This window comes from Aristolochia californica, unplaced genomic scaffold, assembly GCF_029961685.1.
Source record: "Aristolochia californica isolate CCGP_79_NKW_82.1479 unplaced genomic scaffold, dmAriCali1.0.hap1 SCAF_12, whole genome shotgun sequence".
Classification (NCBI taxonomy): Eukaryota; Viridiplantae; Streptophyta; class Magnoliopsida; order Piperales; family Aristolochiaceae; genus Aristolochia; species Aristolochia californica.
Window position 1 is genome coordinate 18,194,154 of NW_027181793.1, and position 20,229 is coordinate 18,214,382.

General features: G+C 39.0%; 1 protein-coding gene across 2 annotated transcripts in view; it reads right to left on the reverse strand.

Annotated features, from left to right (window-relative positions):
* Positions 1-20,229, reverse strand: part of LOC137946365 (zinc finger CCCH domain-containing protein 7-like) — a 54,394-nt gene that overhangs the window by 13,256 nt on the left and 20,909 nt on the right. Inside the window, exon 7 of one of the 2 annotated variants that reach the window (XR_011111072.1) lies at positions 377-674. Coding sequence is in view for 1 of the 2 variants with exons in the window: in XM_068792634.1 (XP_068648735.1) it covers positions 658-674 (17 nt within the window). In the remaining variant the exon portion in view is untranslated. Of the gene's footprint in view, positions 1-326; positions 675-20,229 lie in introns of those variants that run through there. The other variant, XM_068792634.1, reaches the window with a different exon arrangement.

Here is a 20,229-nt window from a genome sequence, read left to right on the forward strand (position 1 = left end):
TAAAATTTTTTTGAGTATGTTAGATGAGCTTCCATCAATTCCTCAAAAAAATTGCAGTACTCAAATCAGGAGAACGCTGCTGTGGCATCTTACAATTCAGACATATCAGCATCTGCAACTTCCAAGCTGTATAGTTTTTTTTTTTAAATGATGCTGAATTTTATTAAGAGAGAGCTCAAACGAGCAAATTACAAGGGGGGAAACCTTCCAAAACAATAAGAGATTGGTGGCCAAGCTATGTATAATAACAAGAGCATAATATCAAAAAGGGTAATAGAAACATATATAGTCATAGAAAATGCTACACCAAGGTGTAAAAAATGTAAAATTCAATTAAAAAAAAAAAACACTTTGCAAGACGAGATTGGATCCTTACCTATTTCAGCTTCTTCCTCATCAACGCCAAGGCTAACATAATCAGCATACTGTCTATCACAAAAGAAAATATCCTCACCCCCAGTCTCTACCGTTTGATTCTCGAATACAAGTGGACTTAATACCCCCACCATCAATCAACTTGAGACAACCTAAGTAACGGCCTCTGCCATTTCTCTGCTCTTCTATGCGTTTCCGCTTTCCACACTTGCTTCTTTTCTTTTCTTTGTGATGGACGTGCTGACATTCTCAACTATAGAATAAAATACAGTCAACCAAGTTCTACTTTTCTTCACAACCTTCATAGTGGCAACAAATAGAGTTTAAGAATGAATAATCATAGCAACCAACAGAAAAGCAAAAACTTCAACTAACACAATGAAACATTGAAAGATAACAATAAGGTCTAGATTCTTTCAGAGGGGAATCTACCCACAAGTACATCATAAAGAATCATGGAATCTGATGTAGTACATGGCTAACTAGTGGAAGAAGAAAGTCATCTAAAAAATTGAAGATATGTCAATGATGGAAAAAAATTTCTATTTTTGGAAAATTACTGTTGTAGGAAAGTATTCTATTTTAGTACTTCTATATGATATTTTTTCTCATAGGCTAGCTACTACTAGTTACAAAAGGCACCTCAACTTTAACAAGTTATAAATTCATTAATTATATATTTATTAAATATTTTAATATGTTTATAAGTTAACAATAAATGCAGATTCCAACACCTTGTTGTGGAGGAAATGTCTCTTTAGCTTTTTAAGGTTGTAATCTTTTTTTCAGTAATACATTCACACTTCTCAAAAAAAAACAATAAATGCAGATTCCAACTCCTTGTTGTGGAGGAAATGTCTCTTTAGCTTTTTAAGGTTGTAATCTTTTTTTCAGTAATACATTCACACTTACTTCTCAAAAAAAAACAATAAACGCAGATTTCTTAAGTTATTTCTTACACTATTTACTATTACACGCTTATCCACAACTGACCGGATAAATAGATAGGCAACGAAACACCATTTAGCCATTCCAAATGAAACATATAATAGAATACGTAAAGGCAAACTGAATGGGTAACTAAACAACCTTTACCTTTTCAAGATTTAACTCATTTAGAACCCTACATGAAAGACATCCACGCAAAATGTAATAGATTTTTACCATCAATAAAATAGAATGGAAATATCCCATATCAACCTACAGAACTACCAAAAAGTGGATCTAGAATGGTTCAATTGACAACGAAAGATAGCTATAAGGTCTTGATTCTTTCAGAGGGGGATCAACCCCCAAGTACATCATAAAGAATCATGGCCTCTGATGTAGTACATGGCAAAAACTTCAACTAACACAATGAAACAACGAAAGATAACAATAAGGTCCTGATTTTTATAGGGGAATCTACCCCCAAGTACATCATAAAGAATCATGGCATCTGATGTAGTACATGGCAAAAACTTACACTAACACTGAAAAATACGTGATTTGGAGAGAAAATAGAAGAGAAAATGGATTTCTGGAAGAGAGGCAGCTTTGCTGCCTTGGAATCCGAGCCATAAAGGCCCTTCCTGCTTTATAATCAAGGTTTAAGTGAAATTTTACAATAGGACAAAAATGCCCCTCAATACTCAAAATTACATATCTCCTAAAATACATGTCTAAATTGAATGAAAATTTAACTAGCGATAAAATAAGACATTCTCTATCTAATAGCCATACTATAAGAGAAAAATATAATATTGAAAATCTAATAAATGACCAAAATACCCCTGAACTTGTATTTTAACACTCCCCCTCAAGCTGGAAAGTAGATATCAAACAATCTCAGCTTGTCACTAAAGGATACATGTTCACGTCTCCCCAAAGGCTTGGTAAATATATCTCCCAACTGGTCTGAAGACTTTACATAAGGAGTTACCACCTTCCCTTGCATAACTGCATCTCTAATGAAGTAGCAGTCAACCTCTATATATTTCGTCATCTCATGGAATACAGGGTTGCTGGCAATAAAAATGGCTGCCCGGTTATCACAATTCATAACCATAGGGACAGGTAACATAAAACCAAACTCAAGAAGCACAAACTTAATCCACATAAGCTCACTAACTGTATGAGTCATTACTCGATACTCGGCCTCTGCACTGGACCAAGCCACAACTATCTATTTCTTACTTTTCCAACTTATCAGGTTGCCTCCAACAAAACAATAGTAGCCTGATGTAGAACATCTATCCATCTTACACCCAGCACAATCGGCATCAAAATTTTCCCATTATGAGTATACAAAAGACCTTTTCCAGGTACACCCTTCAAGTACTTCAAAATCCTCTGAGCAACTTCTAAATGGACTTTTTGAAGATTTTCCATGAACTGGCTCACAACTCCCACAACAAATGAAATATCTGGCTTAGTAACTGTAGCATAGATCAGTTTACCTATTAATCGTCGGTATTGAGTTTTATCCTTGAGTGTAGGACCCTGGGTGTCATGTAGATTATGATTAACTTCCATGGGGTGTCTATAGGTTTAGCACCTAATAAACAATACTCCTGTAACATATCCAATATATATTTTCTCTGAGAAAGAACAATACCTCGCTTGCTACGAGCGACTTCAATTCCCAAGAAGTACTTGAGAGAGCCCAAATCCTTTGTCTAAAAACGTGTGGCCAGATATTGTTTAACTTCTGTAATACCATCAAGATCATCACCAGATAACACAATGTCATCTACATAGACAACCAAAACCACCATACCAGTCTTCCTTTTAAGTATCAACATATAATGATCACAATGACTCCTATAAAACCCAAATTGTAGTACCACATCACTAAACTTTTCAAACTAGGCCCGTGGACTCTGTTTAAGTCCATAAATAGCCTTTTGCAGCTTACACACCTTTTCTGTCTCCCCCTTAGCAACATACCCAGGAGGTTGCTCCATATACACTTCCTCATGTAGATCACCATATAAAAAGGCATTCTTCACATCCAATTGAAAGAGAGACCAACCCTTATTAACAACCACAGATATTAAGATACGAACCGAAGTAAGTCGGGTCATAAGAGAGAATGTCTCAAAGACATCAACTCCAAAAGTCTACGTATACCCTTTCACTACCAGCCAAGTTTTGTACCGTTCAATAGAGCCATCAGCATTATATTTGATAGTATAAACCTAACGACACCCCACAATAGCTGCTCCTGCAGGTGGATCACATAGATTCCATATTCCCCGAGACACCAAAGCACTCATCTCATCATCCATAACTTGTTTCCATTCTGGAGAGCACAAGGCGTCCTGCACTGAACGAGGTATATGGGAAATAGACAATGACATAGCAAAGGACTTGAAGGATGGGAACAAAAACTCAAGTGACACATATTTGGATTTCGGATGAGAAGTACAAGACCGTTTACCTTTTCATAGACTAATAGGCAGGCCCAAATCAGAGACAACAGGATCTGCAGGCATTGAGGAAGCTGGTGGATCAAGAGGAAAGAGCTTTGTAGAGGTAACTGCCGGAGGCACTGCAGGAGTACGAGAGCAACGGCTGTAAACACGAAGAGGCAATGAAGAACTCGATGATACTGGTACATCCAAAACTGCAATAGGAACAGGACAATCTGAAGGAGATTTAGGTGATACAGGAAGCTCAGTAGATAATGAAAAATATGGAGTATGTTCAAAACAGGTCACATCGGCTGACACATTTTTTCCATCGAACAGGATCATAATATTTGTACCTTTTTTGTTGACAAGAATATCCCAAAAAAACATATTTGACAGACCGAGGTGATAACTTATCGACCGAAGTTCCAAGCATATGAACAAAACAGGTACATCCAAAAATACAATGAACCACACCAAACAATTTACAATTGGGTTTTATAACCTGAAGTGGAACTTGACCACTCAAAACAGTTGAGGGCATACAATTAACCAAGTAGCACGAAGTTAAAACTGCATCTCCCCAAAAAAATTTAGGAACATTCATATGCAATAATAGTGTCCTTGTAACCTCAAGGATATGTCTATTTTTACGTTCAGCCACCCCATTTTGTTGTGGTGTATAAGGGCAGGATATTTAATGGGTAATACCATGAGAATCACAAAATACTGAAAATTTATGGTTAAGATATTCCAAACCATTGTCAGTACGAAGTACATGAACACGTGCACCAAATTGATTTTTTATTTCATTGAAAAAATTGAGGAATACATCAAATACTGCGGACTTCTCCCGTAGGAGATACACCCAAGTGACTCTACTGAAATCATCAATGAACAACACAAAATACTTACAACCAAATGGGCTAGGAATTCGACATGGACCCCATACATCAGAGTGGACTAATTCAAACAATTTGGTGTTTTGACTAGAACTAATTGGGAAACTGGAGCGACGATGCTTTCCCAACTGACAGGATTCACAGTCAAATGAAATATCGGGAGGTAGAGAAGGAAAAGACTGATGCAACTTAGTTGGTGAGGGATGTCCTAAGTGCAGATGCCACAAGTTAGAAGAATTTGTAGTAGTGAGAGCTACAGCTCGAGAAACAGATACATCATCCAGCATGTAGAGCCCTCCCTTTTCATGTCCTGAACCAATCGTCCTCTTCGTCTGCAAGTCCTGGAAAATACAAGAAGTAGGATAAAAGGTTACTGAACAGTTTAAGGATTTAGTTATATGACTCACAGACAAGAGATTAACTTAAAACTTAGGTACAAATAAAACAAAAACTAAGGATATTTGTGGAGTAGTGCGAACTATACCCTCCCCCTGAATGAAGAGGTGGATCCATCAGCTAAAGTAACTCGACGATATGAATGAGATGGCCTAATGGACTGAAATAGAGAGGGCATACCTGACATGTGTATAGAGGCTCCTGAATCAATGATCCAAAAGGGGGAATGAGACACATTTAGTGCATTCATACCTGTACTAGCCATCGTGGCACTCGTTGAGGAAGGAGTCTCGGTAGTCTGAGAAGTAGTAGATGAAGCAGTCAGTTAACCCAGTCGCTGTAATAATTGTTGAATTTCCTCATATGATCCAGTGTGTGAGGAGGCATCCTTATCTGTGACTAAAGAGTTGGCCCAAGTAGGTTTACCAAATTTGTCCCAGTATTTCTCAGAAATATGATTAGTCCTACCATAATAAACACATTTTCGATCCCCCCGATCATTTCGGCCACGACCACGGGTTGTGTAAGAGCGACTTCTACCACTATTATTACCACGATGAAACTAACCGTCAGGCTTACCAGTAGAAGATTGAAGGTTAAGAGTAGTTGCTTTTGAGAGGGCTCCACCTGACTCAGCACTTTCAGCTCGAAGAATTCTATTAAAAGCTTGCTCAAGAGTGGTCACATCCTCATTAACCAACAATTGGGCTCTAATAGCATCATACCCACGCCCCAAACCATCCAAAAACCTGGCTACTTGAATCTGATTTTCTTTCTTACGAATGTCTTCAACATTCGTAGTAAAATGATGGAATGTACTAATCTCCTGTAGTACTCCCCTTATCTCAGTGAAATAATTTGTCACTGATCTACGTCCACGTTTCATATTAAAGAACTTCACATATAACTCATAGAACCTTGATAAATTACTTTCTTGAGACAAAATGGAAGCCAATGTAGTCCACATTGCCTAGCAATATTGCAACTCAAAATCTTATCACTAAATCTGGATTCCATACTATTGACCAATCAGGTTATTACTAAATTATTACTATTCAAACGTATCTGCATCTTTTCTTTTCTTTTTGATGGACAAATATGCTGATTATATTAGCCTAGTGGACAAATACCCTTTTCTTTGAAGCACGGACAGACGTAAGTATGCTTCTTCCGACACTAAATTTGCAAAAATTTTGCACAAAAGTTGCCCAACATCTAGTTAATAGGAAACCAAACTAATGACATGCCGACATTCTCAACTATAGAATAAAATACAGTCAACCAAGTTCTACTTTTCTTCACAACCTTCATAGTGGCAACAAAAAAGAGTTTAAGAATGCATACTCATAGCAACCAACAGAAAAGTAAAAACTTCAACTAACACAATGCTTGCAAAACCATTCCACAACTGATAAAGTTTAGCCATTCCAAATGTCCCATATCAACCTAAGAATCAATAGTTCTTGTTTAAAATCTTTGCTTTGTATGTACAGTCCAAAGTATTAGATGGCCATGAAGCAGCAGAAATCGCAATGATTATATCAAGATAGTGGTCCCAAATCCAAGGAGCCACGCAAGAGCCCCTTTAAAAAGTTCTTTAAAATACAGCTTTTATCGTAATCACATAGTTCTCAAATTTTGGGCGAGCTTCTTTGGACTTTCTATTCCCTTTTAAAATGACAATTTTCATCCCTTTCACCAAAAAACAAAAGTGAACGTGAGAGTATCTTGCCTATTTGTGAAAAAAAATTTAGAGTATGTTAGATGAGCTTCAATCAATTCCTCAAAAAATTAGCAGTACTCAAACATTATTGTGGCATCTTACTATTCAAACATATATACATCTTCAACTTCCAGGCTATGTGTGGTTTCAAGAGGTTGTTCTGCATCATTCTTATGTTTTTGGTTTTTATGGTTGTGTATGAGGACTACATTAACCCCACTAGTTGTGGATCACCGATGTTAAGTCCAATATAATCAGCATATTTGCTACCATAAGAGAAAATATCCCCATCCCCCGGCTTTGCCATTTGATTCTCAAATACAGGTGACTTAATACGCCCACCATCAATTAATTTGAGAGAATCAAAGTAATGGCCTCTACCATTTCCCTGCACTTCTATGTGTTTCCCCTTTTGGCACTTGCTTCTTTTCTTTGGATGATAAAGTTTGCAAACGGGTCCTAGTGGACAAACACTATTTTCTTTGAAGTGCAGACTGACATAAGTATGCTTCTTCCAACACTGAGAAAAATAAAATTTGCAAAATTTTTGTACATAAGTTGCCCAAAATCTAGATACCAAATGTCATGATTCTTTATGATGTACCTGGGGGTAGATTCCCCTCTGAAAGAAACAGGACCTTATTGTTATCTTTCGTTGTTTCATTGAGTTTGTTGAAGTTTTTGTTTTTTTGTGGGTTGCTATGATTATTCAAGCCTTAACTATCATTTTGGTTTGGTTTTTGAATATTAAGAAAATTTTATTAAATGGAATTTAGGAACAAAAGGTGCTATTTAGGCACGGTCAAGAGATCAACAACAAGGTGTGCATCAACACAGACCTCTTTATCAAGCAATCTGCAATCAAATTAGTCAAATGATACACATGCAACCATGAGAGAGAAAAATGTGGCTAGATAGAGAGACGAAGAAACTGCTATGGAGGGAGTGTAGTCCCCATTACCCATGAAATTACCACCTTAGAGGCCCCCTCCATGATGATGACTGCTGTGAAATGATGCATGTGATGAAAGAGACCGTGCAAAAGATCATGCCTCCATTGCAATTGAATGAATTGTCTAGCATCCAAATAAGGGTGCAGGATCTGCCCTAGATGGTAGCGGATAACTTCCCCAAGCCAGCTAGTCCGGGGCTGTTGGATGCTAACATCACTAAACATAGAATAAAGTCTCTAGAGAAAGCTGGGAACATGGAACCATCCATTATCTCCTCAACTCAAGGAATTCCGGGTTTTCTATTTCTAGTACCTAAGGGAGGACTTAAATGTTCAGGTGTCTTTTGTAACTAGTAGCTAGCCCATGAGAAAAAAATCATATAGAATGTACCAAAATAGAATACTTTTCTAAAACACTAACTTTCCAAAAATAGAGATTCTACTTCCCTTTTAAAATTACAATTTTCATCCCTTTAACCAAAAAACAATAGCGAACGTGAGAGTATCTTGCCTATTCGTGTAAAATTGTTTAGAGTATGTTAGATGAGCTTCAATCAATTTCTCAAAAAATTTGCAGTACTCAAAACATATTGTGGCATCTTACTATTCAAACATATATACGTCTTCTTCTCAACTTCCAGGCTATGTATGGTTTCAAGAGGTTGTTTTGGATCATTCTTATGTTTTTGGTTTTTATGGTTGTGTATGAGGACTACATTAACCCCACTGATTGTGGATCACCGATGTCAAGGCCAATATAATCAGCATATTTGCTATCATAAGAAAAAATATCCCCATCCCCAGGCTTTGCCATTTGATTCTCAAATACAGGTGACCTAATACGCCCACCATGAATTAATTTGAGAGAATCAAAGTAACGGCCTCTAACATTTCCCTGCTCTTCTATGTGTGTCCCTTTTTGACGCTTGCTTCTTTTCTTTGGATGATAAAGTTTGCAAAGGGGTCCTAGTGGACAAACACCAATTTCTTTGAAGTGCAGACAGACGTAAGTATGCTTCTTCCGACACTGAGAACAATCATAGCAACCCACAAAAAACAAAAACTTCAACAAACACAATGAAACAACGAAAGATAATAATAAGATCCTGATTCTTTCAGAGGGGAACCTACCCCCAGGTACATCATAAAGAATCATGGCATCCGGTATCTAGATTTTGGGCAACCTATGTACAAAAATTTTGCAAATTTTATTTTTCTCAGTGTCGGAAGAAGCATACTTACGTCTGTCTGCACTTCAAAGAAAATGGTGTTTGTCCACTAGAACCCCTTGGCAAACTTTATCATCCAAAGAAAAAAAACAAGCGTCAAAAGAGGAAAGTCATAGAAGAGCAGGGAAATGGTAGAAGTCGTTACTTTGATTCTCTCAAATGAATTGATGGTGGGCGTATTAGGTCACTTGTATTTGAGAATCAAATGGCAAAGCCTGGGGATGGGGATATTTTCTCTTATGGTAGCAAATATGCTGATTATATTGGCCTTAACATCGGTGGGGTTAATGTAGTCCTCATACACAACCATAAAAACCAAAAACATAAGAATGATGCACAACAACCTCTTGAAACCATACATAGCCTGGAAGTTGAAGATGTATATATGTTTGAATAGTAGGATGCCACAATATGTTTGAGTACTGCTAATTTTTTGAGGAATTGATTGAAGCTCATCTAACATACTCTAACAATTTTTACACAAATAGGCAAGATACTCTCACGTTCACTTTTGTTTGTTGTTGAAAGGGATGAAAATTGTCATTTTAAAAGGGAATAGAAAGTCCAAAGAAGCTCGCCCAAAATTTGAGAACTATGCGATTACGATAAAAGCTGTATTTTAAAGAACTTTTTAAAGGGGCTCTTGCATGGCTCCTTGGATTTGGGACCACTATCTTGTTATAATCATTGTGATTTCTGCTGCTCCATGGCCATCTAATACTTTGGACTGTACATACAAAGCAAAAATTTTAAACAAGGACTATTGATTCTTAGGTTGATATGGGACATTTGGAATGGCTAAACTTTATCAGTTGTGGAATGGCTTTGCAAGCATTGTGTTAGTTGAAGTTTTTACTTTTCTGTTGGCTTCTATGAGTATGCATTCTTAAACTCTTTTTTGTTGCCACTATGAAGGTTGTGAAGAAAAGTAGAACTTGGTTGACTGTATTTTATTCTATAGTTGAGAATGTCGGCATGTCATTAGTTTGGTTTCCTGGTAACTAGATGTTGGACAACTTTTGTACAAAACTTTTGCAAATTTAGTGTCGGAAGAAGCATACTTACGTCTGTCCGCGCTTCAAAGAAAATGGTATTTGTCCACTAGGCTAATATAATCAGCATATTTGTCCATCAAAAATAAAAGAAAAGAAGCAAGTGTGGAAAGCGAAAGCGCATAGAATAGCAGAGAAATGGTAGAGGCCGTTACTTAGGTTGTCAAGTTGATTGATGGTGGGGGTATTAAGTCCACTTGTATCGGAGAATCAAACGGTAGAGCCTGGGGGTGAGGATATTTTATTTTGTGATAGACATTATGCTGATTATGTTAGCCTTGGCATCGATGAGGAAGAAGCTGAAATAGGTAAGGATCTAATCTCGTCTAGCAAAGTTTTTTTTTTAATTGAATTTTACATTTTTTACACCTCGGCTTAGCATTTCCTATGACTATATATGTTTCTATTGCACTCTTTGATATCATGCTCTAGAAATTATACATAGTTTGGAAGTTGAGAAAAAGATGCAGATACTTTTGAATAGTAAGATGCGTCATCAGCGTTCCCCTGATTTAGGGAGTACTGCAAATTTTTTGAGGAATCTATTGAAGCTCATCTAACATACTCTAAAAAAATTTACACAATAGGCAAGAGACTCTCAAATTTACCTTTTTTTTTTTTTTGGGTGAAAGGTATGAAAATTGTTATATTAAAAGGGAATAGAAAGTCCAAAGAAGCACGCCCAAAATTTGAGAAATATGTGATTAGGATAAAAGCTGTATTTTAAAGAACTTTTAAAGAGGCTCTTGCATGGCTCCTTGGATATGGGACCACTATCTTGATATAATCATTGTGATTTCTGCTGCTTCATGGCTATCTAATACTTTGGACTGTACATACAAAGCAAAGACTGTAAACAAGGACTTGATTCTTAAGGTGTTTGCTAAATTTCAATAATTTGTCAAAAAAAAAAAAAAAATTGAGGTAAGTTATTTAGATGAAGTAACCCTGTTTTTTTAGAACTTCTGTGTGCCTTCTAGAGACTTATCTTTGAGCAGGGCAGATGGTTTCATCTCTCTCTCTTCCAGGGCCAAGGATCTCTCTTGGTTGCTTGCAATTTCTAATTCAAGGGAGTTGGGGGGGGAGGGGTGTTGTTTCTTTGTTTGGTTCGATGACTAACTTTTGCCTGATAAGGGCAGTTATTTATTTTGAGGTGTTTGGGGATGTGTGCATGTGTAGCTTATAGTAAAAAAACTATAAAATTGAAGCAAAGGAGTTTGATTTTATCTTTTTGTCGGTGATTTTGGTCCATCAATTTTGAAGGAGTGCTGATAATATATATTCTAATGTGGTTGGCGGAAAGCATGGTTGTTTTGTGTTCCTCATATAGAACCAGATAAAGCTTAGGTTCATTAAGCACTGACGAGTTTTCATTTTGCATTCCTCTTTCCTAAGAGTTGCTGATTTCAATCTAGGGTTAGGTAGTGACTTCTTCTTTTCTATATGCTCTTGATTTGGCTTTGCAATGACTGCAACATGTTTCTCTTGGAATTCAACCCAATTTGTTTTGGACATCTTAACTTTTCTTTTATAGCTTGATATTTAAATTGAATAATCAGACAATTGAACCACCTGTGAGGAGGTTAATCTATTTTGATTTATTGGATGCGCGTAAATCCCTAAATCCCAAACATAGAGAGGTGGCAAATGATTATGCAATGGTTTATGTCAGCTGGACCATCCTAGAGTCACTTTTTTGTAGTTCAGTAGGTTGATATGGGACATTTCCATTTAATTTATTGATGGTAAAGATCCACTGCATTTTGCGTGGATGTCTTTCATGTAGGGTCCTAAAAGGGTTAAATCCTGAAAAGGTAAAAGGTTGTTTAGTTACCCATTCAGTTTGCCTTTACGTATTCTATTATTTGTTTCATTTGGAAAGGCTAAAATGTGTTTCGTTACCTGTCTATTTATCCGATATGTTGTGGAGAAACGTGTAATAGTAAATAGTGTAAGAAATAACTTAAGAAATCTGCAATTATTGTTAACTTATAAACGTATTAAAATATTTAATAAATATATAATTAATGAATTTATAACTTGTTAAAGTTGGTCAAGGGCCGTCCTAAATTGACTTTTCCCAAAAATACCAACTAGTAACCACATAAGAGTGCAAGATCTGCCCCAGATGGTGGCGGATAAATTCCCCAAGCCAGCTGGTCCAGGGCTGTTGAATGCTAATATCACTAAATGTAGAAATAAAGGTTGTAGAGAAAGCTAGAAACGTGTAACCATCAATTTTCTTCTCAACTCAAGGAATTCCTGGGTTTTCTAGTACCTAAGGGAGGACTTGAATGTTCAGGTGCCTTTTGTAACTAGTAGTAGCTAGCCCAAGAGAAAAAAAAAATCACATAGAAGTACCAAAATAGAATACTTTCCAAAGACAGAAATTTTTCCAAAAAGAGAAATCCATGTACTACATCAGATGCCATGATTCTTTATGTTATACTTGGGGGTAGATTCCCCTTTGAAAGAATCAAAACCTTATTGTTATCTTTCGTTGTTTCATTGTGTTTGTTAAAATACAAGTTCAGGGGTATTTTGGTCATTTCTTAGATTTTCAATATTACATTTTTCTCTTATAGTATGGCTATTAGACAGAGAATGTCTTATTTTATCTCTAGTTAAATTTTCATTCAATTTAGACATGTATTTTAGGAGATATGTAATTTTGACTATTGAGGGGCATTTTTGTCCTATTGTAAAATTTCACTTAAACCAAGATTATAAAGCAGGAAGGGCCTTTCTGGCTCGGATTCCAAGGCATCAAAGCTGCCACTGTTCCAGAAATCCATTTTCTCTTCAATATTCTCCCCAAATCACCTATTTTTTATGGTATCATAGCAGTAACGCAAGTCTTGGGCAAGTTTCTTTGGATTTTGTGGATCTTCTCTCCCTTTTAAGCAATTTCCTTGAAGGTTTTCCCCACATTTCTGGACTGGTAGGGTAAAATTTTCATTTTTTCCCTTTTTCTGCCTATCTTAGCCTATTGGCTAATGATTACTGCTTTGATTTAACTGAATGTTGGGATTTAGAAGTGTTTAATGATCCCAATTTAAGGAAAATTCTCAAATCTGCCTACGTCGTCAACCTAAAGCTTGCGTCACCAGCCATATAGCCTACGCCATCTTGATTTCTTGCAATTAGGTCATTCTTTCATTGATTTATAGTCTCAATTGCTGGAATTGATCACTATTGGTTCTAAATTGAATGAATTGGGTGCTGCATTGCCCTAATTGAATTTGATATAGGGCCCATTTGACTACGCAAATATTGAAATTTGCGGAAAGTGCTTCCCTTTGGTTAATTGACGCTCTAGTGTACTGAATTGTGGTGTTTGGTGATATTTAATGGCTGATTCCAGCATACGGGTTGTTGTCCAAAGGACTACTGAGAGCTCAGATGTGAAATTCTCTCAGTCTATTCAGATAACTACGATCCGGTTAAATGGATCGAATTATGTAAACTGGTCTACGTCAGTTTTGATGTATTTGAGGGCCAGAAAAATGGCAAAATATATAAATGATGATCCCCCGGTACCTGTTACTGAAGATTGGGTGGTAGAAGATAATTTAGTAATGACCCGATTGGTCAATAGTATGGAATCCAAATTTAGTGATAAGATTTTGGGTTGCAATACTGCTAAGGCAATGTGGACTACATTGGCTTCCATTTTGTCTCAAGAAAGTAATTTATCAAGGATCTATGAGTTATATGTGAAGTTTTTGAAATATAAAGCGTGGATATAGATCAATGACAAATTATTTCACTGAGATGAGAGGAATATTACAGAAGATTAGTACATTCCATCCTTTAACTACGAATGTTGAAGACATTCGTAAGAAAGAAAATCAGATTCAAGTAGTCAAGTTTTTGGATGGTTTGGGGCATGGGTATGATGCTATTAGAGCCCAATTGTTGGTTAATGAGGATGTGACCACTCTTGAACAAGCTTTTAACAGAATTCTTTGAGCTGAAAGTGCAGCTGTAAAAAAATATTTAGATTAAGGGCTAGAGTTGAGAGAATTCCAATCACACCTTGGCGATTCCGGTGATCCTTATGGCTCCCCTTAGTGTCTAGACACAATCTCCCTCGTTTGGCTAGATTCATACAGGTCGGGGTCCATGCTTGGCGTTTTGTCTCAGGAAGCAAGGATATCTGGAGGTGGAAACAGACACCAGGTGGCTTCCAGTCAAAGGATATCCTGGATGAGTCAGGGGAGCTTCATGTATACATCTTTCTGGAGGTCACCGTGGAGAAAGGAATTCTTCACATCCATCTGCGCGAATATAGTACAGACCGTGGTCATCTTGGCAACCGGCACAAATGTCTCCTCATAATCAATCCCATATTCCTGTTTGTTGCCCTAAGCGACTAGGCAAGCTTTGTACCGATCCAAAGAGTCATCAGAGCAAAGTTTGACAGAGAAAACCCATTTACTCCCAAGAGGCTTAATTAGAGGAGGGCAAAAAACAATATCCCAAGTGTGATTCTCCTCAAGTACTCGAAGTTCTGTTTGCATTGCATTCTGCCAACACTCATGTGTCATGGCCTGTTTGTAACAAGTGGGAATGGAAATAGAGGATAAAGTAGCGACAGGAGAGACAGTGGAGGAGAAATCATACCAATGAGGAGGCCTAGAAGGGCGAATAGACCGGCAAAGAGCGGTGGAAGCTGGAGCAGTATGATTAGGCGCCAGGACAAGATCGTGAGGGGGCACAGAGGAAGTAGAACCAAACTCATGGCCACTACGTCTTCCATACACAAAATCAGGTTTGAACCTTCCACAATTGGTGGAGAATCATCAATGCAAGGTAGAAGAGATAAAGAGGCAGATGGTTGCTCAACATGAGATGGAAAAAAATATTGATTTTCAAAGAAAATCACATTCCGAGAAACACGTACACGACGAACATATGGATCATAACAAACATAACCCTTTTGAGGGATAGCATAACCAAGAAAAGCACACTTAACTGATTGGGTTGTAAGTTTATGGCATTCATGAGCAGGGAGATGCACAAAACAAACACAACCAAATGTCTGAAGATCAGAATGTGAAGGAGAATAGCCAAACAACTTAAAAAAGGGAGAAACATGATGTAATGTAGGAGAAGGTAAGCGATTGATCAAATGAACCGAAGTAGAAAGCGCTTCACACCAAAAACGAGAAGGAACAGATGATTCAAGTAAAAGTGTTCTGACCACATCAAGAAGATGACGATTTTTCCTCTCAGCAACACCATTTTGTTGCGGCGTCGAAGGACAAGAGCGCTGAGAGATGACCCCTTTGCTTTGAAGAAAGTCCTGAAACTCATTAGACATGTATTCGCCGCCAGAATCAGAGCGCAAGACCTTGATGCTGGCAGAGAATTGAGTATCTAGAAGCGCAAGAAAATGCTTGAATACTAAAAAAACTTCGGCCTTAGCCCGTAAAAAGTAAACCCAAGAAAACCGACTACAGTCATCGATAAAGGTGACAAAGTACTTGTAATGCGCATGAGAAACAACAGGAGCAATCCCCCAAACATCAGTATGAATAATATCAAAACATTGTAAGGCATGAGATGCATTATGAGGAAAAGGTAGAACTTTACTTTTGCCAAGTTTGCATGATGGACATTCAAAAGAAAGAAAGATCAAGAAAAGAACACGTTTTATGTCCCAAGACACCTGAATTAAATAATTTTCGAAGGACATCATAGTTTGGGTGGCCTAGACATTTATGCCACATCCTAGGTCCAAAATCAACAACATTACATGCAAAGGAAAGGAAAGGAAAACTAGGACGAATGGGGGGAGGAAAAACATAAAGAGGAAAGAGTCATTCCACTTTAGGCCCCTTCGCGATCATCATCCCGGACACTTGATCCTACTCAACACAACCAGATCGAGAGAAATGGACATTGCAATTATTATCGACCAATTGACCAACAAAAATAAGATTTATGGAGAGGTCAGGACACAAAAACATCAGTTAAACAAGAGGAAAGATCACCAACAGCACTGATAGGCAGAGAACTGCCATCAGCGATGTTAATTCTCTGATTTCCATCATAATTTCGGACATTGGAAAGAGAAACAACAGTATTTGGTCATATGATTAGAAGCTCTGAAGTCAAAATACCATGGCTTAGAAGAAACTTTAGGATTACCTGAGAGCCCAAAAGTAGAGAAAGCAAAAATGATCATCTATTGTACCATCTCAGGAGTGAGTATGGTCGGTGGGGCTAAAGTTGAAGGTGCAACAGGAACAACTCGTGAGGTAGCAGGCAATGAAGTAGAACTAGAGGCACCAGCATAAGCATGATAAGCAGTATCCGGCCTCCTTGCAGGTCGAATGGGGCAAGTAGAGATGATATGACCTAGTTTCTTGCAATAGCTACAGAACTTTCTAGGGCAATCCCGAGCAACATGACCAAAAGCTTTACAACTATAGCAATGAACAGCACACATGTCTCGCCCCTTATTCCTCCCCTGGGTTGCATAAGCCACAGTGACAAAGGCACTAACGTTAGCCTGATGTTCAATGCCAGCCTGAGTTGCTAGACGCTGCTCTTCACGTAGAAGTTCACTAAAACAAGCAGCTAGAGACGGTACAGGATGACGATTCATCATATTAGACCGTGCAATTGCAAAATCGGAACGGAGCTTCATCAAGAATTGATCTCTCTTGCTGGTTTCATACACTGCTTGAATAGCAGAAAGAGTTGTAACGGGAACAGTAGAATGAACAATGTCCGCATAGTCAGCCCAAAGGTTTTGAAAACCAAAAAAATGTTCCTCGATGGATAGACTTCCTTGTGTGAAATTAGCCATCTCATACTCCAATTGAAAACGCCGAGCCGTGTTGTCTTGATGGTAAACCTGGGCGAGGTAACTCCACATTTTTTTTTTTGAAAAAGGTGTGAATATATTACTGAGAGAGAGAAAAAATACAAACCATACTAAACAGGACCTTCCTCCACAACAAGTTGTTGGAGAAAAACACCTGTTTTAGCCCGACTATCCGCCAAGTGATTTGCGGATCTAGGAATATAATTCCACTTGCATCATATTTGGGAAATTAAAGTACATATATCATAAAAAAGATCTCAATGCCGCCATGGGGATTTGCATGTCTTCTTACACCAACAGATGACAACTTGTGAATCGCCTTCGACAAATAAAGGTCCTTCCATTCTCTGATGAAACAGCTTCAGGCCATTGAACAACCCAGATAACTCAGCTATTGTTGAGTCTGATATGCCAAGTGGCCCGCAAAAAGAGAGGAGCAATCCCCCCCCCCCAATATCCAGCTAACCCCAGACAACCTAATGCACTTCCATCAAAGTTTAGTTTAAAAAATCCAGAGGAAGGGACCAAGTCTCCATAGTCGGAGGGCGAGGGGGATAGGACAATTTTGCAACAAGATCCCAATTCTCACAAAGAATGATCCCTCCAAGACTTTTGAATTCTTTTCTCATCCGAATCCAAGAGGTGACTTGCCCCATAATCTGACTACAGAGAATGTAGTCAAGAAGGGATTTGTTATTAAACCTTCTATTATTCCGTTCTTTCCAAAGGCCCCAGATAATGTGACCGACGCTGTAGGAGATTAATAACTTTCCAATTTTAGGGAGATAAATTTTTGTAATCGTGAGAATCCAATAACTAAGAGAATTGAAAGGGGTCTAGCCTCGCGCGCAATGATTCGGGAGACCCACCTCCTGGGACCCCCCTGAAACCCGCCACCACCCACGAAACATCATCCTGACCAACCTCTCCGAGAAGAAATCGACTCCGACCGATCGGAGCAAGCCAGTCCACCGAAGCAGCAACAACAATAGTAGCAGCAGAAGAGCTTTCCAGCGATCGCAAACCCCCCTCGCTCGAAGATCCAAGAACAAAATCCAGAAGAAAATTCGGAATGGCAGACGGTTGTCAGCAGAACATCGAGAAGAAGAATCCGAATAGAGAATCCAGAGGAGATGCGATTCAACAATGGAAAAGGATCCATCTCCATCCAGAAATCCAAGATAAAAAACGAAGCATTTTTTCGCACCCAAGGAGATGTTCAAGAACCAAGAAATCCTTCATTTCCATACCCAGCCAGGCACTAGAAGCATTCCGCACAATACTGTTTAACGTATGCAACGGAAAGATAGGAAGAAGCCATGGGAAACCTCTCCTCACCAAAGACCTGGAATTCCAGATGCACACACAATATCATGGAGGCAAGCTAAAAAGCTCCATCGTGCAGAGAAGGAGAAATAAAATCATGGGAATGATCTCCCTTCCTCTAAGCCCCCAATTCGGGATGGGTTGGAAGAAGTTCTACAATGTGATACTACAATTATCCAAAAAAAAGGAAATAAGCAAAATCTCTCCTCCCCCCCAAAAATCCGTCTCCTACCAAAAAAAACCTACCAACTCAAATTCCCACATTCCTCCCCAAGGAAATTCACAAGAGAGCGAATTGCCGCCTAATAAAAAAACCCAGCGAATTGCCCCCCCCCCCCCCCCCCCCCCCCAAAATTTGACCACCAAAAAAAACACATCTCCTTGCATCTTCCGGACCAAGCCCTGAAAGATGGACAGGATCACCTCTCAATGACGGTAACCACCACTGTGCGCCAAGAGTGCAAACCAGATTGAGAATGGATAAAGGAAAAGCTTCAAAAGACCCTGGACATCTTGCACATTCAAGCTCAATCCTGGTTGCTGATTTCCAAAACACAGGAGGACAAAGATGAGTTGTTCCGCTTAAAATACGAAATTGCATCCCCATTTGTGAGTATGGCATGCTGGACCACTGGCCTCACCATGAACGGCCAATGGATTATTACCCAAGGCATTCCATCAGAGCTCCAATGCCGACATACTCTGGAAAGCTTGGCCAACATCTATGGGGAGCTCGCTTGGACAGAAGAAAAAGCTACTGAACTACTTTTGACCAAATTTCTCATTAAGCCAAAGACTCCGGTGAGTGGCTCGCAACTCATTGAACTTCGTTCCAGAGACTTTTCTGCTTGGATTACTCTGGAGTTCAGGGAGATGACCTATCTCCCCTCCATGAACCATGACATGAAAGCTTACGAGTTGAGCAGAAACAATCACTCGGCAACGCCGAGTAGTGAGTCGAACCTGTTCCAAGTTCGTCCCGAGCTCTACTCAATGATAACCGAGGGGAATACCACGTCAACCAGCCAAAAACCCATACAAAGATCCACTCAACAAGATAAATCCTCCCTTGAAGCTCCAAATATCTAGAAAATCAAATCCGTGCAAAGATCCGCTCAGAGAGAAAATCTCTCCCTCGAAACTCCAAACATCCAGAAAATCCCCACCCTCCACCACGTCCTAAACCTACACTTCCAAAAAACCAAAAACCTCACCTGCCTGTCACATCGCCACCCATCACATCGCCGCCCATCACATTACCGATCATCACATCGCCGCCCATCACATTACCGATCATCACATCGCCGTCCATCACATCGCCACCCCACACAACCCCTTTACGGGTGGCGATGTACCCTCAAATTTCGACCACCAAAAAAACCACATCTCCTTGCATCTTCCGGACCAAGCCCTGAAAGATGGACAGGATCACCTCTCAATGGCGGTAACCACCACTGTGCGCCAAGAGTGCAAACCAGATTGAGAAATGGATAAAGGAAAAGCTTCAAAAGACCCTTGACATCTTGCACATTCAAGCTCAATCCTGGTTGCTGATTTCCAAAACACAGGAAGACAAAGATGAGTTGTTCCGCTTAAAATACGAAATTGCATCCCCATTTGTGAGTATGGCATGCTAGACCACTGGCCTCACCATGAACGGCCAATGGATTATTGCCCAAGGCATTCCATCAGAGCTCCAATGCCGACATACTCTGGAAAGCTTGGCCAACATCTATGGGGAGCTCGCTTGGACAATAGAAAAAGCTACTGAACTGCTTTTGACCAAATTTCTCATTAAGCCAAAGACTCCGGTGAGTGGCTCGCAACTCATTGAACTTCGTTCCGGAGACTTTTCTGCATGGATTACTCTGGAGTTCAGGGAGATGACCTATCTCCCCTCCATGAACCATGACATGAAAGCTTACGAGTTGAGCAGAAACAATCACTCGGCAACGCCGAGTACTAAGTCGAACCTGTTCCGAGTTCGTCCCGAGCTCTACTCAATGATAACCGAGTGGAATACCACGTCAACCAGCCAAAAACC